Source organism: Apodemus sylvaticus, chromosome 9, assembly GCF_947179515.1.
Source record: "Apodemus sylvaticus chromosome 9, mApoSyl1.1, whole genome shotgun sequence".
Lineage (NCBI taxonomy): Eukaryota > Metazoa > Chordata > Mammalia > Rodentia > Muridae > Apodemus > Apodemus sylvaticus.
In genome coordinates this window covers 52338101-52361582 of record NC_067480.1, presented here as the reverse complement: position 1 = coordinate 52361582, position 23482 = coordinate 52338101, and the positions used below count along the sequence as shown (strand labels likewise).

At 41.0% G+C, this 23482-nt stretch overlaps 1 protein-coding gene and 1 long non-coding RNA gene across 3 annotated transcripts; both read left to right on the top strand.

Moving 5' to 3' along the window:
• Positions 1-4490: 4490 nt before the first annotated feature.
• Positions 4491-6948, top strand: LOC127692515 (uncharacterized). Its single transcript, XR_007979479.1, has 3 exons — positions 4491-4764; positions 4906-5040; positions 6669-6948. It is a non-coding gene; the product is annotated as an uncharacterized LOC127692515 (long non-coding RNA).
• Positions 6949-16247: 9299 nt separating this feature from the next.
• Ctla4 (cytotoxic T-lymphocyte associated protein 4) lies at positions 16248-22901 on the top strand. 2 transcript variants are annotated; one of them, XM_052193445.1, is made up of 4 exons: positions 16253-16534; positions 19508-19855; positions 20299-20408; positions 21677-22901. In XM_052193445.1, the coding sequence occupies exons 1-4, from the start codon at positions 16426-16428 to the stop codon at positions 21779-21781; spliced, it is 672 nt and encodes a 223-aa protein (XP_052049405.1). In that variant the 5' UTR covers positions 16253-16425; the 3' UTR covers positions 21782-22901. The 2 variants fall into 2 exon arrangements, with proteins under 2 accessions (XP_052049406.1, XP_052049405.1); XM_052193446.1 differs by lacking the exon at positions 20299-20408 and having other exon boundaries at positions 16248-16534; positions 21677-21744.
• The last annotated feature ends 581 nt before the right edge of the window (positions 22902-23482 follow it).

Below are 23482 nucleotides of genomic sequence, written 5' to 3'. Positions count from 1 at the left end.
AGGGAGAAGAAGAAGAAGAAGAAGAAGAAGAGGAAGAAGAAGAAGAAGAAGAAGAAGAAGAAGAAGAAGAAGAAGAAGAAGAAGAAGAAGAAGAAGAAGAAGAAGAAGATTTCATTCTCATAAGAGATGTCACATTCAAGATGCTATCCCTACCTCCTCTCCTGCCTTCCAAGCCCATAGCTTGGATTAACTCTGTCATGTTGGGTCTGGTTAATTAAAAAGGAGGTTGTACAGTGAAAATCCATAGCCATTAGTTTGATAGGAGTTAAGCAAATACTCCTGGGATTGCATTTTGAGGGGTTTGATCAAAGAGGCTTGAAATTAAAGAAGATTTAATTGACATAAAGGCACTTCTGTAAGATGTTACATTTGATACCCTAGGAAAGTTGTTCACTGACTAGGCAAACTCACTGCTGGGTGGCACGTAGAAGGTTGGGTAAAACAATGGCAAATATTCCCAAAGTGGAAATGGTAGAGGAAGAAATAAAGGGACCTAAGAATGGGCAAGCTTCATGAGTACAGAATGCAGGACTGGAAGACTCCTCAGAAGACGCCGCTCCATGACAAGATCAGAAGACAAATCACTAAGGTTATAAGGAATTTATTTTTCAGAACAACATTAATATTTCAGCGAGTTCGGGGTTATGGTAGGAGAGATGGTCACAGATCTGGGTTTGTTTACATCCTTGAGGGTGATGGCACTCTTGGAAGCTCAGGGCTTACAAGAAAAAATAATGGCAGAAGCAGATGGGCAGGAACACTGAGCATGATTCTTTGCTCAATTCTTGAGCTTGAGTTATTTTTCAGACTTGAAGTTGAACAGGTGGTCAATTAGAAGGAGAGATTTGATGTTGCTATGGGAAGAATTACTATGGCATCTTTTTAGTTCTTCTGAAAGGGAATCATGGCCACTTAGATGTGGAAGAGGGAAATAATTAATCACGTCTGGTATTAATGGACAAAGTCTGAGGTGATACAAATACTTAGAGACCTAAATGCCATAAAGATAACTGCTGTCCTCCTGTTAGAGAGTCTATAAATCCAAGTAGTAAGTGGGATCCTGGATAACTGACAATTTTCCCTATCCCCAAATGCGTGTGTGTGTGTGTGTGTGTGTGTGTGTGTTTGTGTATCTTACGTATGTGTATGGAAATTATAGTAACAACTCTAAAGGTTTCCTGGTCTACAGAATAAAAACTATCAAAGAAGGGAAGACAAAATATGAATCTTTGCTGCTATCTAGTCCTCTTTTCTCTCATTCAATGTAGTAAATCCAAAATTATCTTGTGGTGAGTAGACAGTGGAGATTAACGCCATTATTAAAGACCTAAAAGATGCAAGAGAGCAACTCCTTTTATCTCTCTGTTTAATTAACATTTCTGGTTTTTAAAAAACTAAATAGATTCAGGAAGGCTTATAGAGTGTCCAACTAAAACTATTCAGCACAGTCAGGATATAGGGACACACACACACACACACACACACACACACACACGCACACACACACACACACACACAGAGAGAGAGAGAGAGAGAGAGAGAGAGAGACAGAGAGACAGAGAGACAGAGAGACAAAGACAGACAGACAGAGAGAGATGCATGCATGCTTAAAATACAAATTTTAGAGAGATGGCATATGGGTTCTAGGAGCATGAACTCACATATTATCTATTAATAATATTGATCTATTATGAGTGCTAGACTGACATGAATACAGAATCCTTCCTATGGCTCAGTGCTAGGAGACCAACTGGCAAGTTGGCTACACTGAAGTCTTTTCATTCTAGAAGAGTAAGTGGGTCCTTCATCTTCACAGAGAAAGATACTTAATCTAAGTATACTGTTTCTGCTGTCAGGGCACTGTATCAACAGTACTATCCAGAGACAAGTAGGATGTCACATAAATAAGGAACATCAAGCAGGAATCAGAGTCATGATGCAGATGGAGATATCTGATCAAGGAGGAGGACATAAGGCTAGCTCTGCACAATGAGGACAGAGAGAAATAGCTGTAGCAGGGTCGTATACTGGGTGTGTGTCTTATATCTTGCTTCATTTTGCTAACAGTAAACATATATACATCTCAGAATGGTGAAGTGTATGGTTACTGGTGCCTCAGTCCCACTTCTCAAGAATGAGAGTGTGCTTCATACCGTCAAGATTGCCAATGTGATGCTTGAAGTTGAGGTCATGGAATTCAGAGTGGCTACCAGAAATTGGGCAGAGGAAAAATTGTAGTCTTTCAAATGTGTTTGCTTGTTTTCACACTTACTGTGTGGGAGCGTTTTGCCTGAATGCATAGCTGTGTATCACATGTGTGCATGGTGCCTGAGGAGGCCAGAAGAGAGGTACAGATCCCCAGAGAATGGAGTTAGAGATGGTTGTGAGGTGCCATGTGGGTGCTGGAAATGGAATCTGGGTCATCTGGAAGAGCAGACAGTACTCTCCACTCTCAGCCAGGCCTAGCTGTAGTCCTGAGGTCAATTGTAGCAACAGGAGCTGTTCATGCTGCTTGCTTCTCCTCAGTGTTCTGCTCAATGTTTCTCCTCAGAAGGAAAAGCCCATAGGAATTGTGGGAGAGTAGCTGCCCAAGTCCTTGTGGAGAGTTGCACTCATATCAAGTAAGGGGTAGACTATGGCATTCATGAGAATGAGCCACATAGACTCTCTACTGTAAGGATTATAATTAAGCAAGAGCTCACACTCCTATACTGTGGTATCTATTGTCCTTGTCTGTTCAGGTTGCTGCAAGAGGATGGTACAGGCGAGGTGACTCATAAATAAGAGACAGTGCTTTGGCAATTCTAAGGCAGATCATTTCAAATCAAGACATTGGCCACTGTGCTCTTGCATGGTGAAGGTGTAGGGAAGCTCTCTGCAGCCTCCTTAATAAAGGCACCAGTTTAATTCTTGGCAGTTCCTCCCTGTGAACTGATGACCTTCTATCAACCTCCAAATACTATCATATTAGGGACTAGTTTTCAGCATGGAAAATTGGGAAGGATTTGGGAAGGCACAAGCACTCAATCCCTGGCATGACAATAGATACCACAGTATAGGAGTGTGAGCTCTTGCTTAATTATAATCCTTACAGTAGAGAGTCTATGTGGCTCATTCTCATGAATGCCATAGTCTACCCCTTACTTGATATGAGTGCAACTCTCTACAAGGACTTGGGCAGCTACTTTCCCACAATTCCTATGGGCTTTTCCTTCTGAGGAGAAACACTGAGAAGAACACTGAGGAGAAGCAAGCAGCATGAACAGCTCCTGTTATTACTTTACTAGAGTAAAGTCTCTAAGTCTTGTTTCCTCTGGATTGCTCTTAGATGCTGGTGATCAAGGCAGCAATTCTAAAGTAAGCCTATTCTAAAGTGGACATAGTTGGTCCACTTTAGCTCAAAGATTCCCAATAGTCTTTCTAAACATGTTAGACTAAATAATCCATGAATCTAAATGTTACCGTTCACTCTCCCTTCCTTCTGCTCCTCACTGGGGGTGGGGATCACATTCTCATCTGTGGCTCTCTCTGACCTTCTCCACTTCTTTCCAAAATGTTTCCTTTATCAAAATTATTCCATGGTTAATTCAGTTTTGACCTAGAATGCCAATGGTTGTGCTACCGATGAACTCTGACTGGAAAAGAAAAATAATGGTAAAAGGGTGTCAAGAATGACCCAGTTACTTTGGGATTCCCTGGGAATAGAAAATTCCCCACATGGCAGGTAATAGATCTGTAAAAAATGTTTCTCAGAAACACTTAGAATAAGATTACCATCATCTTGTTCCTTTGACAACAAGGAACAGACTTTCGGACTGTATGGGTTTATTAAATTCTTCCCTTTCTTCTTTCCTCCCTCTATCTTTCTCTATCCTCTCTCCCTTGCTTCTCTTCTCACCCCTCTTTCTTTTCCCTTCTCCCCTCTCTTCTTTCTTATCTCTCTTACTATTTTTATTGGGTGTGTGTGCTGTGATCAGCCTTTTTGATTCATGATCACACTGACAGAGTTTATTCTATTGTTCCAACGTGAAAAAAAAAACAGTTCTCATGTAAGCGGTTTACAGTGGCTTTTAGTTCGAAATTTCTCATGGTTTAGTTTCGGATAAAGAGTGAATGTTCTTGGAAAATTTGAACTTAATCAGAAAAGTTGTTTTAGAATTATGGTCTTTGAGGAGTTTCTAGGGTCGTGGATCTGGAAATGTTTTCTAGCTGGCTATGTCTGTTTTTTGCCCGTGGGTTTGGGCTAATGCATTAGCCACTTAAGAATAACTCTTTCTTGGGTTACTAAATCTTTCACATAATAATGTTTCCCTCCACATCTTACCCACACGCACACATTGAGTTTCACTTCTACTGTTTGCAGTGTACTCTGAATTAACACTGAATATCCTCCAACTGCAGATTATAACTGGGTCAAGTTTGTGAGGGTTCAAGCCCAGTTTTATGAACTTCTTTTCTTCTTTTTGTTCTTCACAAAATTGACTTGGGTTTCAAGAGCATAATGAAACCAGAACATGGGGGAGTTTAGAATTCAGTCTGATTTCAATTTGTCTATTCTTTGAAAACCACGGTCTGGTTTCAGCCATACCGGTCTTGGATAGCTGAATTAAAACAACAGAAAGACAAGTCCTATCCATCCGTGGAGCAGAGCTGTTTCCTTCTAAGAACAATAAACTGCGGGGGAAGGCGGGGTAGTGTTTCACCCGTGAGGCTCACCAGCAGAAGACAGTGATGGACACTGTAAACAGATGCAGCAGATTTTGTGTGAGTTTTAATCTCTCCAGAGAGTGGTTATGGTCTTCAAGGAGACCTTCTTGGTATCTCATCGCCATCTTCATTGGTCTCTTTCCTCTGTTCATGTTCATGTGTTCTCAGACATCTTTATTTCCCCATCCTCTCTTACAGGTTGTGTCTGAAGTCTCAGTTTTTCTGTGGGTGAGGCTTAGAATTGATAACTACTGAAGACTTCTTTCCCAGGAGTTTTGGACCACGGAGCTGACACACCAGGGGCAATGGTTACTGGATTCCCTCTGTGCTCAGGTAAGGCCTGTCTTTCCTGAACCCTCTTTCACCTATATCTCAGATGACTGAGTGTCTGGTTTGATCTTTTTGGTTGTCTTCCTCTGGATGATTCAAGCTCCATGCCTTTCTGTTGTGGGGTGTTTCTGATCATTGTGTGGTCAGATCCTCTCTGAACAAAGAAATATCTGGTTACTGCCTGCCTGGATTCCTATTTGTGCTGTACCCACCCGCTTGTATGCAATCTCTTTGTCTTAAGTTTTCAAACTGTGATGTGGATGTCTCATGCTTTGTTTAATATAACCCTTTAGCTAATTCCCTTTGGCCCTGATGCTCTGCTTTGGTCCCCACAGAAGCAGTAAGGGATGAGACAATCTCTTTTCTCTCCATCTCCACTGTCTTATGTGTCATGGAGAAGAACCAACTCCCAGGATGTAATTAGGGCATCTCCTGTTCTAGTGATGCTGCCTTTACCGAGAACATTCTTGATAGTCTATAAATGATATCTTTCCATCCTCTTCAAAGGCATTGTTCATTTGGTTATGAATTTGACACATTCCCCTTATAATTTCTTTTTTAACTTGTGACCAAATCAGTCGTTTTTGATTTTATACTAGAACCAAAGCAGGATTTTAAGGTAATAAAATATTATTTTTTTTCTTAGTCTATAACAGCAAAAATGCATTCCAAAAGAAATATCCTGGGGTGGCCTGAACAGTGACAATTTGATTAGAAAATATAGTCCTCCAAAATGTATTTCAAAGGACACAGTCATTTTGATTTTCAGTTCTGTGCTCAGGTTCCCAAGATGATGAGGAAATTGAACTTTTCATTATAAAAAGTCTGTTTGAGCTATCATGATCTGTGGAAGGTGCTAGCTCTCTGGGAATTTTTCTGGAAGTTTCCTTGTTACATACCGAGGATGTCTTTTGAACAGTGTAGTGATATGCAAAGCTCTGTATGCTTATGAAAGATGAAACTTTTCTTCTCTTGTCTACTTCCAGAGAAGGGCTGGCAAGGCAGAATTTTAACTATACAGGCATAGATTTCTGTAGCAGAGAGGGAGGTGGGGAGAGAGGGAGTGAAGCAGGGAGGCACGAGGGAGGGAGGGAGAGAGGGAGGGAGGGAGGGAGGGAGAGAGAAAGAGAGAACAGCTCATTGTTTCTTCTTTTTCTTCTTTCTTTCTTTTTTCCTTTCTTTTCCTTTCCTTTCCTTTCCTCGCCTCCCCTCGCCTCCCCTCGCCTCCCCTCGCCTCCCCTCGCCTCGCCTTGCCTCCCCCTGCCTCCCCTCGCCTCGCCTCGCCTCTTCTTTTCTTTTGAGACAGAGTCTGTCTCTGTAGATTGACTTGGAACCCTGTATATATCCTAGACTGGCTTCAAACCTGAGACTCCTACCTCATTCTCCAGAGTTCTACAATTATAGGTTTGAACCCATCTGCCCAGCTTTAAAAAAGGGTATCTTTAATTCAGAACATTATCCTGACCAAGAAGGATTAGGTAGAAAATCATTCTAAAATTGTTTAAAATTTGTTTCTTCAATTTTCTATCAGCAATATGCTCAGTGTTGCATGACTGAACGTGGGGTTTACCTTAAACTGAAGGTGATCTGTTTTCCTAGGCTGATTAGTAGATCTTATCTGATTTTTGCAGACTTAGACACTAAGGACATACATTCAGAAAATACAAAGACTGCATCCGATATGAAGCCAAACTACTATCTGCTGGCGAGGTCATGTTGCTTTATCATGAACAGCAAGAGGCATACTTTACAGGTCTGGTTCCAATGAATTTAGGGCCCTGATAGATCACTTTTTCTAATGAAATTTCCCTCATGATATTTATTTTTAATATCTTGGCTGTGGTTTCAGTATGCATATGTCTAAACTTGTCAACCTGTGAGCAGCAAATATGTGCAGCTTGTGTATCTGGATTCCATCTAAATAAAGCTCTTCTGAAACCCCCATTAAGGTGTCATTTCTTTTCCAGCCACACAACTCATTTGTTTGCACATAAGATTAACCACACCCGTGATGTTATTTATCTTTGGGAAAGGATATTTCTTAATGTGTGCAGCACTTTTGGAGTATTCTTGGAAAATTAACACACAAAGTACTTCCAGGGGAAGCACTATTGGTGTTGTGCTATTGGTGGGATGGCCGAAGTAGAGATTTGATGGTACACGGTGTGCCTGAGAAGAAACTGGGGTGATAGTTTAAGATGTGCCTGAGAAGTTGGGGCTCACCCATGGACTCATTTAGATGTCGAATCTCTGCATGAAAGAAAAGAATCTAAATCCATGTTTTTGTCTTCTTTAACTTTCTTTTCTATATCAGGATTTTCTAAGTTCCTAAAATACATTAAGTGCTCCATAACATTAAAATGACTCAATTTTTATTATTTGTTATATATTTTCCTGTTTTTGTTACTACAAAATAATGCATACATTGTGTTAAAGATGGAAAATACATATAGGTAAAATAGGAACATAAAAGATTTATATAATCATCACATGCAGCTGTGTATAGTTCTACATCTGTTTTAGTTTAATTTTATAAAATGGGTCATACCATAATTTTTTTCTAACAGGGAAATTTTTCCTATACAAATCATGAAGGGAAATACATTTTTTTTCTACTGTCACCAAGTTCCAGATTCAAAGTGCTCTTTCAACTAAAAATTATTTATACTGAAACTTGGAGACTCTTTCTAAATGAGCCTCCTTATTGTGTCCAGGTAACATAGTACAGTTAACAATGACGCATGCTTAGGCAGCATCAGAGGCAGGCCAAAGACAAGATTCTTCAGCACAGGTAAAGCTTACTGTGCCTTGCGGGTTCCTCCCTCTGTTTTTCCTATTACTCAGTCCTACATGTCAAACTAGGATTAGTGAGCAGAGGCATTCTCCTCTTCAAGCTTTGCTGCCTATTGTTGGAGAAAACAGATTAACTCTGAATCTATTGAGAAAGAAGCTTCCAAACTTCAAGACTGCAGTTGAGTTCTCTGCAGGGATGCTGAGGCATCTCGGTTGCATCTCAGCCTGCAGTAGAGCTACAAATGTCTGAAAGTCTATCATTACCCGGTATCAGCAGAAATATGGTTAGAGCTAAAGTAAGAATTTCCTGACTTTTAGAAAAAACATTTATATTGCAGTAATTTGACTTAAAGAGTCTAAAAAAAGGTTCTGAGTCTTATCAATCACAATCAATTTTATTTGCTAAATTTAGTGCTAGAGTGACATTATCTGTATGTTCTTTGTGCAAAAAAAAAAAAAAATCTCACAGAGCATATTTTTGGAGGTGCTGTGCTATCTCGTGGCTTTTGGAATTTCATAAAAATTCCACCCACTCAAGCCAGTGCTCTCACACTGTTGAAGAACTGTGTCAGACAGGTCCAAACTGGTCCTCGAGAACTGGCATATTGATGCTTCTATATGTAAATTATCCTTCATTTAAGGCTTCTGGTTTTGGCTTTCTTCCCTGGCTCCATTTGTTTCTCGGTTTTCTTTTTACTTCTCTTCACTCAAAGTAAAAATCTTGAGGGTTTATTGTTTTTGAGTGTCTCTTTGCTTCAGGAGAGTAGAATTAGATTAAATAAATGCCATTCACTCACATTTTAGGGCTGTTAAGAGTCTTGGTGTCTGTGGAGAGTCAGAGAACTGAGGAAGTGGCTCATCTACTGGGGGGGGGGGGGGGGGAAACAGGTTCCGAAAGATGAGAAGGGGAAAGAAGCACACGCACTCAACAATATTACCATAAACTTGGTTCTAGAGAGGTATTCAATAAATCAAGAATATCAGCTCTACTAGAACATTTAGTTTTAAAATATCATAACTTCCTGTGGCTCTTTTTTTCAATAGCATGAGTTAATTCCTAATACACTCATGTGTCCTAAGTTCATACTTTTCTTTCTAATACAAAGGGTGACACACAAGGGGTGTGGCTGACTCAAGGGTTTTGACCTGCTCACATTTTGAGAGTACAGGAAACAAGTGTTTCTGATACATTCTACCTGTCAGCATTTCATAACCAATGGAAGAGAAATGGCCAGAACCGCAGAATTCAAAGTTTACATGTGGCAAGAACTTATTAGTGGTCAGACTACCTTTAAGTAATGTTGGGGAGGAATAACATAAGAGGTGGATTCGAACCAGTGTCAGTGGTATGATTCCATTAGGGAAATGCAGAAATTGGGCTTTGAATGTGTTAGGCAGAATGTGAAGAGCTCAAGTTTTAGTTATACTTTGTGGCTAAAACCTTCGGTGGGTCCTGCTACTGTGGGTTTGTGATGACCCAGCTTCCTGCTCTTGGATGAAACACTGAGCCAGAGCCTTTCCTATGAAAATAATCCATTTTAGGAAAGCTGTTAAATGCAACCAGCTGCTTCTAAATAACCCTCCACAGCACACCTCCATAATGCAGTTCATTGAGCTAAAGTTTCCTACTAGCAGGGCCTCCCTCCATCTCATTTTGCTACTCTACAACTGAGTAACCATTAGAAAACTGTGCCCTGGGAAGACAGAGCTGAATGGTCGCATGTCAGAATTTGACTCTGGCTGAAGATGGTTCATTGTGATGTGTGGTCAGGACTGTGGAAGATGACAAATAGCCAGAATCTCTTCCCCTGCCTCAGACTGTACGTCTATCAGTGTGTGTGTGTGTGTGTGTGTGTGTGTGTGTGTGTGTGTGTGTGTGTGTGGTGTGTCTGTGCTAGACATATACTCCACCATCAAGCCATAACCCAGCCCTCATTTTTCTCTTTATATTGAAACAGTCTCACTAAGGTTTCTAGGCTAACCTTAAAGGAGATCCTCTTCATCCAGCCTCTTGAGAAGCTTAGATTATGGGCTTGTACCATTATTCCTGAATCTGAGTCCTTGAATCTTTAGTCAGTAGAATGCTCGGGGCTTGCTAGCACTTGTTTGGTTCTAAGTATTCACTTTCTGCACAAAGCATGTACAAAGGAACCATCGCCCAGGAGCTTTCCCACTGCCACAGCTAACTCCTCACTCCGCAAAGCCACGAGGGTGTTCCTCCCTCATCAAGGTATGACCGTGATGGTCTCTGATGGACCTGAGGTGTGAAGGGGGTTTAGAACCTGAAATCATCCGATTGCTGCAGTCACAGCAGGACCTGAAGTGATACACCTCAAAATACAAAACAGTGATTGTGCAACCAAAAGGCTGAAATAAGGGATTAAGGCTGAGATTAGATCGTGCAAGAGATGGCATCTTTCAAACAGGCCACACTTGCTTGCCATGCTGTTCTTTATAGACAGCTAAGCATTTGGGGGTTGGTGGAGTGGGTGAAAAGCTTGTTCAGCATTAAAAATTAAAAAGCTCGAGTTGAATAAACAGTGAATAAATAAATTAATTAATGAAAAATATTTTAAAAGTTTTGGCCATATTCCATTCCAAGTTTTGTTCTTGCTTGAATCAAGGCAAGAAAATGTTGTGACTGACTTGGGAAAGTTCCTCTTTTGTGAAATGGAAACCCTGCTGAGTTACCTCATCATATTCTAAAAGGCAATCACATATACTCAAAAAGTGTCACACAGGTGGGAGGGAATGGCCTGGGAAACTTCACAGGCCAAATATTAAACTATTTACTAAGCCTTTCTGCCCCTTTCTCCTAGATAATAAAGTTATGTGAGCTAATGGGTGGTCCAGAACAAGTCAATTACTGTCTCAGTAAAATAACATAGGTTCCTATTTTGAAAATCTCTACTGTTTTTGTGACGGTTATTGTTGTCAACTGGACAAGATCTAGAATCACCTAAGAGAAGGCCCACAAGCCCAGCTGTGAGAGTCTTAGTTTTACTGCTGTGAACAGACACAACCAAGGCAATTCATATAAAGGAAAACATTTAATTAGGGCTGGCATACAGGTTTAGAGGTTCAGTCCATTATCATCAAAGCAGGAGCATGGCAGCATCCAGGCAGACATGGTGCGGGAGAAGGAGCTAAAGAGTTCTACATCTTGTTCTGAAGGCAAACAGGAGAAAACTGGCTTCCGTGTGGTTTGGAGGAGGGTCTCATTGCTCACCTTTACAGTGACACACTTTCTTCAACAAGGCCACACCTACTCCAACAATACCACACATCCTAATAGTGCCACTCCCTGGGCCAAGCATATTAAAACCACCACAACGAAGGATCATTTAGATTACATCAAATGTTGACCATGCCTTTAAGGAATTATCTTGTTTAGATGAATTGAGGTAGGAAGACCTGAATACCCACACTAAATTAGGAAACACTATTCCCTGGGCTTGCGTCCTGGACTTCAAGAAAGCAGAAAGCTAGTCAAGCGCATGCTTTCATTGCTTGCGGCTTCCTGACTGAAGATGCAGTGTGACCAGCTACTCTAAGCTCCTGCCATTTTGACAGACCATTTTGACATGTGAGCCAGAAGAAGCCCCTTCGCACTTGAGTTGCTCTCACAGGGTGTGTTTAATTAAAAAAAAAATTAAACCATGGCAACAAGAAAAGTAATGAGAATGCTTATCTTTGACAAGCTTCTTCCCAGAATATATTCATAGCTGTTTGTGTTACAAGTGTAGGGTTAAGGGGTAAAATCACACAACTTTAATTTCATTTGTAAGTGTAAGAAGCTAGGCAGACTTATAGGTAAATAGAGATAATTGCTGTGACAGGCAGAGGTTTGCCTTCAACTGAAGACCTCTGTATCTCACTTATTAATCTAGAACAGCAAACCTCTCCTTCCCTGACAGGCTATGGGATAATATAAACCAAAAAGACAGCAGGAACCATCTGTATATTCCTAAGAGCACATAGAAATTCTACAATTCAGAAGCATCCATTTTAACCTAATCTATGGTATGGATTCTGGTTGCCTAAGGACTGAAATTAATCAGCTACATTTATTTAAATAGGTCTGGCTCGGCCCATATTTCCACCATTTCGTTGTAGTGAAGCTAACCTTTCTTTCCAGTCACTTTGCATAGCGTTTCCTTTTTCTTTGTCTCTTTCGAAGTGAGATTGATAAATTCTACTTCAGCAATCTCTTACTTTGGTAGATGATTACCTTTTTCCTTTGAAGTCAATTTTGAAAGGGGCTTTAGTGTGATGAGCTAATTAATGTGAAAATAGAGTATATAACCTTAATTAGGCAAAATTACGGGCTCAACGTAATGGGATGTCCTGAAACTGCATACTATGCAAATATTAGCCTCTTCATTCTTCCCATTACCCCTGAAACCGGCAAGCAAAGGATGTTTTGCAGTGTGTAGCACACTCAGTGCCAGGTGCAAATCTTTCAACCAAAGGCTGGTAGTTTGTGTGTACTTATTGGGGAAAGAAAAGGGGAAGGAAAAAATTCAAAGACAAGAAAAAGTTGAATAAAAGTCAGGATTTTATGATTAAGCTAGGTGGTTTATTTACCTCACCTGAGTATACCCCTCCTTTGGAATTCTGATATGTTTCTCTGTGGCTACCACCGTGAATTATGCAAATCTCAAGAGCTTTCAAATCCACTAACCACCAAGAGTACTATAAAGCCAATCTGGGGTTTACTTAGGCAGTGTGGATGTAGGAAGACAGTGATGAGATGAAGTCACAGTGAATCCCCAGGTCCTAATTTTAGCCAGTGATTTTCATTTCCTTCACCACCAGCCTTTAGAAAGAATCAGAGTGGTAAGGTAAACAGAAAACTGACTTTCCTTTTCCTACCCTGAAATGACAACAGCCAAGGGAGCCATGCCCTCAGACACTTGGCTATCCAGCCATCGAACAACATCATGAGAGCTGCAGTACATAATTCTTAGATTTCCAGTAAAGCTGTAAGAAGGCTTTTATTTCAATCAGACAGAAAGAAAACAACTATTTGCTTCCAGATGCTGAGGAAGACATGACAGAGACAGAAATCCAGCAAACATGAGCGCTAGCACAGAGCCCCATTTTATTCTAAGATGCCACCCATTGATTAAAGGTACCAAAGGTGTGTGTGTGTGTGCGTGTGCGTGTGTATGTGTAAAAACTGAAGTTGGGAATTTTTAATTTTGTGTTTAACAGATAAGCTAATATTAAATTCCAATAATTGCACCTCTGTCTTCACAGTGATCCTTGAGTAAAAGAAGATTCCTGCTAACTAGGTTGTCAGCCATCATCAGAATGCCCTTCTCCATGTGATGATATTTCCCTTGAAAATGTATTGAGTTGATGCCATTGCCTGGGCAACAGCAGGCTCTCAAGGCAACGGCTGGCAAATCTTCATGGTAGGATTCAAATCTAGCTGTCTTTGAATTCTCTGTCTCTTTTTATTGAGGACAGGATAAGTCAGCTAACTCTCAAGGCCTTGTTTTATCCCTTTATTAAGTGGGAAAAGTAACAGTCTTTATTTTGTATGGTTATTATGAGACTTGAGTGAAATAAAATGGCAAATATTTGGATAGTTTCTAATCATTGCCTTTGTGACTGCTACTGTTAATCATTTCCTCAGTAGGACCTAGAACTACCTAGAGAGCAAATGTCTAGGCACACCTGAGGGATTAGTTAGTCTCAAGGCAGTCTTCTGAGGAATTATGAATTATGTTGATTGGGTTAATTACTGTGAACAGCTTCTGCCTCACGGTCCTGCTGCCTTGTCTACCATACCATATAATAGACTATGAGCCTTACACTGTGAGCCCAAATAAACACCCTTTGCCACTTTCCCCTAAGTTACTTTTGTCAGAGTGTTTTATCACAGCCACTGGAAAAGAAACTAAGGACCATCATTCCTCCCAAGCCACAAATATTGTGCCCCCCACCAAAGCCTTTCCCCTTATTCAATGATTCTAGATTATCTGCCTAGAAACCTTGTCACCAAAGCTTTCATTTCCTTTGTTAGAAGAGGGATTAAAAAGCCACTGTCTACAGGCCAAGTCTAGTCTCCATTTATTTTTATGAATAAAGCTTTATTATAAATAAGCCACACACATTGTTTAAGTGTGATCTATGGATGCTTCTACCTTAAACTTGAAGGACCAGTAGTGGCAACAGAGACCACATGGTCTGCAAATCAGAATACATTTAGTACAGGTCCTTTACATGAAAATCATGTGAATTCTTGCTGTTTGGGGGTTTTGCAGTAGACTTCTTCCTGATTATATATCATATGTTCTTGAACCCATCCTCCCTTTCTTTCTGGGACAGAAGACAGCTTTGTGAAGTTTGAGCTTGGTTGTGCTGATGGCTTTTTGTGCTTCCCTGGCTCTTGCAGAGGCATCAGCTCCCACCAGGGTCTCTGGCAACACTGCTCTTTTTATCTGGATGATTACTTCTGTCCTTAATAAAGAGCCCAGGGTTTCCCTCCTCCAAGAAGTCTGTCCTGACGTCCATACCTGAACCAGTGGTTCCTGCTCCTCTATGGCTTCATAATACTTTAAGTTTATCATCTATCTCATTCTATCTCATGATTATGATGTAAGTATAGCTGTCTGCCAGAACACACACACACACACACACACACACACACACACACACTTTCAAAGTCTTTAGTGCCGAGTCTGGGTCCTGGCCCCCCCTTACTAGTGCCACTAGGTTGTTATTGCTTATTGTCATATGAATTGGGGATTGGAGACTTCCCTAAAGAGCTAGAGGAATATAGAAAAGAGACACATCACAAGAGGCTTCTTAGCGTGCTGACACCCCAGCTAAATGCTAGGGGATGTGGAGCAGAGACGAAGAAATAACCGAAGCAAATACAGCATAGGAAGCTTGTGTCCTTATCCTAAGACCCAAAGGAAGCATGCTGGGAAATGACATGCAGAATGAAAGGCATGTGTGAGCACATGCTAGCGGGCAGGCTCCAAAGGAAGCACACAGTCCCGACTCTACAGAGCCTCTTCTGATGGGGTGCAGAGATGGCAGGAAACCACAGAAACACGGGAGCACCTACCTGCCGCTGCCTTCCAAGAGCACTGATTAAATGCATGCTCTGCCAGGCCAGGCAGTCAACTAGGTTTTTTCTCTTGCCATCATCCCATCCTGAGAGCCCACAATTCATAGCATATATAGATTCTCAGTGAACATCTCTTTCATCCTTGAACTATATGAGAGCTCCTCACACTTAAGGGAAGTCTTCAATGCTTAGTATTCTAAAAATGCATTGCAAATATGTGTGTATTAATTATTTTAACTATCTAATATGCATTAATATGGAGACTACTTACATATTCGTAACTGCTGAGCTATCTCTCCTGCCCTCTACTTAGACATTCTAAATCTGAGCATTCTAAATAATTTTAATATTATAAAAATACCATAGTATTTATGATTGAGCATTTGCCCTTTCTACAGTTTAGTTAAAGAATTCTGGTAATATTTATCCTTAGTTTTGAATTTCTGTTTTGGTGGTACTGGGAATTGAACCTAAGGCCTACTATATACTAGGCAAGTATTCTACCACTGAGCTACATCTCCACCTCTGAGCTTTATCTCCATACTGAACTGTGTCTCCATTGCTGAGGTGTATGAGCTGTGTCTCCATCACTGAGCTGTGTCTCCTAGTTTTGAGTTTCTACTTTTTAGAAATCTTACTTTTTTTTTTTTTTTAAATCTCTCCTCCTGTGGCAGTTTTAAATACCTTTTCATTTGGGCTGACTTTTCCTGGGCCACCCACAACTTTATTTTGCCATTGTTAAGGCTTTAAAAACATCTGATTTCTTTCCCAATTGACAAAACCTGAGGCCTTTTTCTTTCTTTGTGTGTGTGTGTGTCTCTGTGTGCATGTGCATGCATGCATGTGGGTATATGTGTGTGTCTTTTATTTCTTGTGATTTTGGCATTTTTCTCTCAATACAATACTAAGTGAAGTTAGGCAAAATGAACTCTTTTGCATGCTGAGGGGCTCATAGAAGGACAGAGCACCATATCTAGAACACAATGTTTATGGGTGCCTTCCAAAGAGAAATTCAGACATCAGCTCCAGGACTAAGAGGGATAACCACGAGGATGTCAAGAAAGAGAACTGGATGGAGAAAGATGACCAGAGGCCTGGATAAGGTTGGGATTGGGATTTAGGAATACCTTGCACTACAGGAAATTATACTCTCCAAGACTCCACTTATCCAGGTCCTCAAAGAGGTGACTCGAAGCTTCAGTTTCTAGTTGAGTACATTTTCCATCCATGGATTTGCTTGTTTTGCTCAGTTTTACTTTGAATATTTGAGGTTGTCTTTACGACGTAACAGCTAAACCCACGGCTTCCTTTCTCGTAAAACCAAAACAAAAAGGCTCTCTGTTCAGGTGTCATGTGTGTGAGCTACACATATGTAGCACGTACCTTGGATCAAAGCTGTCTATATAAAGTCCTTGAGTCTGTGTGGGTTCAAACACATTTCAAAGCTTCAGGATCCTGTACGGTTTTACTCTGCTTCCTGAGGACCTGAGCACATTTCCCATCAAGCCATGGCTTGTCTTGGAGTCCAGAGGTACAAAGCTCAACTGCGGCTGCCTGCTAGGACCTGGTCTTTTGTAGCTCTGCTTGCTCTTCTCTTCATCCCAATCTTCTCTGAAGGTGAGTGGAGACTCCTGGAACATGGAGGTGGAGGAGGTGTTTCATTTCTTTCAGAAGCTAAGGACAGTGGTTTATAGAAATGCCAGAAGTGAAAGGCAAACCCTCTACCTTTTGGTTTAACAGCTTCCTACAGACAAGTTCTAAGAAGAGTAGAGGAGGTCTAGCAGCAGCGAAGGAGCTGAGACTGCCCATAGCAGCTTGTTGGGATCCCAGCTGAGGCTAAAGGAACCATGAGAGCTGATTTGGGGAGAACAAGTTCAGGTTCTTCTTTATCACTGTTAGAAAATATTGTAAAATTAAGAGATTTAAGTGGGGAAAGACTTGAAATTCTGAGTACATTTGATCTTGATATCACAGTGACCTTAAGATTTTCCTCCTAACCTTTCAATTCCCGAAAAAAACCTACTAAATTCAAATAATTAAGAATTTTTCCTCATCTGCTATAAGTTTTTGAGACACCCTTAGTTCTTTAAATTATTACACCTAATCAGGGAACATTTCAGAAGAGGGAACAGCAAGACCATGAGATCCAAAGGCACATAGAGTTTTCTGCAAGATTGTGTCTCTTAGGATGTCAAACGGTACACCCATAAAGTCTCACCAACATGACTGCCTAAAGATGAGCTGAATAGGGACATGAATAACAATAGACAGACTCAAGTGGATGGGGAAAGACCCAGACGCCTCAACACTATAGAGACAACTACAGGAAGCCAAGGAACATGGAGAGCAGGAAGCTTCTGAGGGAAAAGCACACCAGCTGGTTATCCAATATCAAATGGTCAGCCTTGACATAAAGCAAATAACATATAGAATGAGCAGGTTGCATTAAGAATGAATATAACTATACATCTGTGCATATCACAACAAATAATGAAAAAAGAGTCCATGAATTTGAAAGAATAGCAAGGAGGGGTACATGGGAGGGTTTGGAGGAAAGAGAGGAGAAATAATGTAATTACAGTATAATCTCAAAGAATAGAAGAAGTAATAAAAATAAGTGAAGGCAAAATAAATTAGTTAACTATTTTAAAGATGGAATAGTTAGAAATTGAAAGAAGAAAGAAAAGGAAGGTGATAGGCAAGAAGAAGACAGGAGGAAGGAAGAGGGAAGAGGGGAAGAAAGGATGAAGGAAGGAAGGGAAACAGGAAAGAAGGGAGGATGGGAGGAGGGATGGAAGAAGGGAGGAAAGGCAGGAGGAAGGGAGAAAGGAAGAAAACAAATATCAGCTTTTTGGCCTAAGAGTCTTTTTATTATTTTTAGTTCATAAAATCCTTATGTGGATTTTAAGTATGGACCCCTCTTTTTCAGATGAAATACAAGCTCTTGAAAGGCTTGTTATGTGTCTTGAAATGCACATATCTACTGGACCCTCACCATCTCTCTCTAGATCTTTTAAATTAAGAAATCACATAGTTTGTGTGAAACTGATGCACAAATGACATTTGATGATTTGATTTTACCAAAGAAGCAATAGTCATGTACAGTTTCTTGTCTGAATAGGTCACAAAAACTTTAATGTGGGAGAGAACTTTTAAAAAACACTCTAGTAGGGTTTCCATGAGCAAAGGAAGCTTGCCGAGTTTCTCTGATAGTAGAGATGAAGGCTGGGCAGACACCTGCTGTTTCATCTGCCAAGCTGATGGAATAACCATGGCAACTGCCGCCATATTGTTCTCCTTTCTGAGGGCAGATGCTAATCAGTACAGGTGCTTTTAGGAGAGACTAGAGTATTTGTATAGCATGGTTTATGGGTAGGATAGGTAGTCTTGGAAACTAATCCTGGGAAACTAAACTTGGGGTAGTATTCAAGATTGTGATATGGAGGACACCGGACACTAATTTTTGTCTTGTTTTTACAATCGATGTTAGTAAGTTGCCAATGACATTGTTCAGTGTAAGTTTTGGGTTTAATCTGCAATATTGACCAGACAGCATCAAGGTTAGTTATGAAAAGGCAATATGACATAAAGCCACTTTTATTTTGTGTGCTGAGGGTAGGACCTGAGGTCTTGTGTACTCTAGGCAAGCGCTCTACCACTGAGCTACATACATCTCCAGCCCTTCTGCCCGTGGTTATTTGTAAAGCAATGCCTTGTTGTTTAGTCGATGTTGACTTTGAACTTGATATGTAGCCTTCATCTCCTGGCTGCTGGGATTGCAGATTTGTACTACCAATACCAGGCTGCAAACCCACTAATTTCTAATGATGAAAGCATGTTTGTATAGAGAGCTAGACTCCTTTCTTTTGTAGTATACAGGGAGAAAGATAAAACAACAACAACAATAAAAACCTCAAAGGACGTGTAAAGTATTAAGTGAAGGAAAGAAGGGAGGCAGAAGAGGTGGTTGGGAAGCAGGGGAAGCCCACAGATGTTAAAAGCAGGGTTGCCTCAACCCAGAGAGGAAATGACCCTGGTGCCCTCAGCTCTGTGGCTTCTTCATCTGATTTATACACCACTCTACCACTGTGATGCCAGGAAAAGGGTGACCAGTGCATTGACCTTAGGTTCAACTGATCCTGGTTGACAGAGGTACACTTCTAAATAAGTAGGCAGGAAATTATGAGGCTGGCTTTGAGAGATGAGGCACAGTTCTGCACCCCAAGCTCCAGAAATGTCTATTGGCACCCACTATGCTTCCTGCATGATATAGTCCTATTATCAGCAAAGAATGCACCGCACTGACATGTAGGCTACCCCTCTTTCTTACTTTGTAGAGAATAAATGAAAGGAAGAATTTATTTGACAAAATGACACATTTTATGAGAGCCAGGTCTTCTATTTGCTATACCAGTATTCTCCTTGCCCTAGCCAACTGCCCTCAATAAACAATCAATAAGGAGATCGTAGAAAGTGACTTGACGATGGGAAGTGGTGTGCCAGAGTGGATGAATGGAGGGTATGGACCTGGTAGCTCCAACCATGGATGATTATGAGTCCACTGAGTTCCCTTTGGCCTTTCCATGCCAGCCATACAGGTGACCCAACCTTCAGTGGTGCTAGCCAGCAGCCATGGTGTTGCCAGCTTTCCATGTGAATATTCATCTTCGCACAACACTGATGAGGTCCGGGTGACCGTGCTGCGGCAGACAAATGACCAGGTGACTGAGGTCTGTGCCACGACATTCACATCGGAGAATACAGTGGGCTTCCTAGATTACCCCTTCTGCAGTGGTACCTTTAATGAAAGCAGAGTGAACCTCACTCTCCAAGGACTGAGAGCTGCTGACACCGGACTGTACGTCTGCAAGGTGGAACTCATGTACCCACCACCATACTTTGTGGGCATAGGCAATGGGACCCAGATTTATGTCATTGGTGAGTAAAGCCATCCCACCAAGAACAAGTCTGCTGCATTACTATTGTCTTTACACCAGAGTAGTTCTGTTCCTTGGACTGAGGTCCTGCATAGTTAAGTCTGTGATGCATAGCTAGGAATTCCCTAGTAGATATCAGGCTTGCTTATGCTAAGTAGTTACACAACCATCACTCTGATTGCAATGAAATGTGTTTGGGGACATGTTTTATACTGTTGATAGGCTAGGACACTTGTTCTGGAAGTTTAGCCTTTGTCCCTTTGATGGCACTCTGGGAAAGTCTTGCATTAAATAAGTAGTCAGACTTACCTGTGGGTTACCAATACAAGTTAGGGCTGAGTAGCAAAGCCTGGAATCTCTAGCTTCCTTTTATCACCCATGAGGAACTAGGACCCCACAATGGGAAACTGTCTCAGGAGGTTGATGCTTTGTCTTCTGTTGCAGATCCAGAGCCGTGCCCAGATTCCGACTTCCTCCTTTGGATCCTTGCTGCAGTTAGTTCGGGGTTGTTTTTTTACAGTTTCCTGGTCACCGCTGTTTCTTTGAGCAAGATGGTGAGTGTGGTGTTGACATTTCCCCACAACTAATGGAGACACCTTTAGTTGTACCCCACTGACCAATTGGTGTCAAGTTGAAGCAATAAACAAGGAGCAGGAAGGATAGGGTAAAGAACGCACTAGAACCCCGTGCACTTGCCTTAGAGGTTTCAGGATGACTAATCCTGTACGTGAGCATGTTTGACAGTGAATGTTTGTGTGCTTCTGAGCAGGGTTTCAGTTTGAGTAACTGTTTGAACAACATGGAGCAGCTGTTTTGGTTGTCACCATCATAGCAATGGCCTTAATCCTAGTGACCCTGGAACACAGGCATCTGCTGGGTCACCCTGGCTAGTTAGAACTACCTGGGTGGATTTTTGTCCTTCACCAAACACTGTCTCTTGGTTCCTCTTGTGCCTTTTTTGTTGACGTCATAGTTGCTTGTAGAATACCCATCCCCAAATCTACTCACCTGAATGCCTTGCTTTGGCCTTCTTCCTAGCTCAGTGAATGAAAGTTCTTGTTTTTATTTAGCATATGGGTAGTGAAAAGAGACAGGTGTAGGATCAAGTTCCCAGTTAGGGTTCTGAACAGTCCTCAGTCACGTCTGGGTAAGGCTGGCTTTCCTTATCACAAGCCATTTTCTTTGTCTCCATCCCTTCTCTTTCTCTTCTTCCTCTTCCTCTGTTTTCCTCATCTCTCTACCTTTGTCATTTTCTGTATCTCTTTCTGCATCTATATTTACACACACACATACACACACACACACACACACACACACACACTTTTTCACAGAATCGCTGTTCTGTTGCTGTCTTCCTTTTTTTTATTTGCCATTAAGCCACCACCCAGGTTGGCTGACTAGACATCTGTTGTTGACATTGTTGAGGTGACAGAAACTGGGAACTAATACAGACAAAAGAAAAGCAATAAAAAGCATAAGATTAATGGAGATGAGGAATACAGCTCCAAAACAGTTTATCAAAGCCACTTTCAAATGTTTCCGGTGCTTTGATCACCACAGACAAGGTCTAGTCCATTATCTTGGGCATTTGGGGTGTTCTTGGTGAACTTGTCTCAAAGCCGTTTCCTCCCTTTTGCAGAATTATTTATCTAAGGTGAATTTGACTAGTTCAATTAAGAAAATTTCCCAGTGTTTATAATTCTGTATGTCGTTGTGGATGCTTTATTTTTGCTGGGGAGGGACCGGGTATTTACTGGGTCCTATTATGGTTAAAATTGGCTTCTGTATTCTTTGATAATAATTTTTTTTAATGTTTTGGCAGCTAAAGAAAAGAAGTCCTCTTACAACAGGGGTTTATGTGAAAATGCCCCCAACGGAGCCAGAATGTGAAAAGCAATTTCAGCCTTATTTTATTCCCATCAACTGAAAGGCCATTTATGAAGAAGAAGGAGCGTACTTCAGTCTCTAAACGCTGAGGCAATTTCAACTTTCTTTTGCTCTCCAGCTATTTTTTTTTTACCTGTTTGTATATTTTAAGGAGAGTGTGCCTCTCTTTAATATAAAGCTGGACACAAAATTCCAACTAAGCATACTACAATTTAAAGCTAAGGACCATGAATAGAGAGGTGGGGTGTTTCTGTTATGTCAGAACCATTTTAGTAAAAGCATCACTTGGAAGCAGTGTAAGGATATAGCATTATGATGTGGGGTCAGGGGAAGGTTAGGGGATGGCACAGCCCAAAGACAGGAAGGGGGTGAAGGAACAGATTGTATTGTACACATCTTGTATTTACCTGTGAGATGTTTATGACTTAAATAATTTTTAAATTTTTCATGCTGTTATTTTCTTTAACAAATATATAATTACATGAAGGTTTAAAAATTTATTCACAGAGCTATTTGACAGAGCCAGTGGTTCCAAAGGTTGTATGATTCCAAGATGTATTTTTAAGCGATATTGTACATGGGTGTTTTATGTGCTGTTGTGTATTTGCTGGTGGTTTGAATACAAACACTATGCATCAGTGTCTCCCCACAGTGGGTTCTGGGGAAGTTTTGTTGGGGAGCTCGGGACACTAATCCATCAGGTCGGGGTCAAGGTTCTGCATTAACTGACTTGGAAACTGGATGAGGCTCCCTCGCAGTGCTCAGTTGCACGAAACCAATGTTGACGTCAGGACTGGGTTTTTACACTCATTTTATTTTAATTTTTGTTTGTGTCTGCTTTTGTTTTTTTTTCAATGATTTGCAAGGAAACCAAAAGCTGGCAGTGTCTGTATGAACCCAACAGAACACTGTTTTCAAGAAAATGCCTCGCTTCTGAGACCAGTAGGTCTGGTCTTTTAGGAAGCTCTAGTCCTACGGCCCCCTGCAGTACTAAGGCTTCTCCCAAACACAAAGTTAATGCCACAGAAAGCAGCAGATGGGATGCACAGAGTTCCTGAAAGCTAACACTGTTAGTGGTTTTTTTAAACTCAATATTTTCCATGAAAATGCAACAACATGTATAATATTTTTTAATTAAATAAAAGTTTCTTGTGATTGTTTTCTGGAGCTGCCCAATTCATCAGTTTTGTATTTAAGTGTAGTGTTTGAATATGGTTTTGAAAAATGTTTTAATTATGTGTGTCTGTGTGCAGATATGCACAGATGTGTGTAGGTGCCCCTGAGCTGTGGGATGTTCCCAGATCTGGAGTTACAAGCGCTTGTCGCTGCCTGATGTCAGTGTTGGGTGGAAATCCAGCTCTGGTCCTCTGCAAGAGCAGTGTGCTCTCCTAATGGCTGCAGCAGCTCTCGAGACCCTGAGTTTGGTTTTGATGGATTCATTCAGCACTTAGTTGAGTCTTTGAAGCTAAAAAAAATTCTGGAAACAAACTGGATAAGTGAAAAGAGGAAAAGAATGTTTTCTGAGTCAGCCATGTTGGAAAGAATCTATCATTTACTCTTAATTTCTCCTATTCAGATAAAATACAGGCACAACCATCCTTTAAACTCTACACACAGTTCTCTTTATCCAGATTCCTCACTTCCTCTTTCTTCCCCACAGTTTGCAGGTTCACTAAGTTATTACTGTGGCCATAACAGCTTCCAGTGCTGTTAGACGTTCCTCCTGTGGCTATTTTTGATT

What these genes read in the sequence shown, in the direction of transcription:
- Ctla4 (XM_052193445.1), top strand. Translation starts at nt 16,426, where the DNA reads ATGGCTTGTCTTGGAGTCCAGAGGTACAAAGCTCAACTGCGGCTGCCT. An exon ending in CATCCCAATCTTCTCTGAAG is followed by an intron (nt 16,535 to 19,507) that starts GTGAGTGGAGAC and finishes TTTCCATGCCAG; the next exon opens with CCATACAGGTGACCCAACCT. An exon ending in GACCCAGATTTATGTCATTG is followed by an intron (nt 19,856 to 20,298) that starts GTGAGTAAAGCC and finishes CTTCTGTTGCAG; the next exon opens with ATCCAGAGCCGTGCCCAGAT.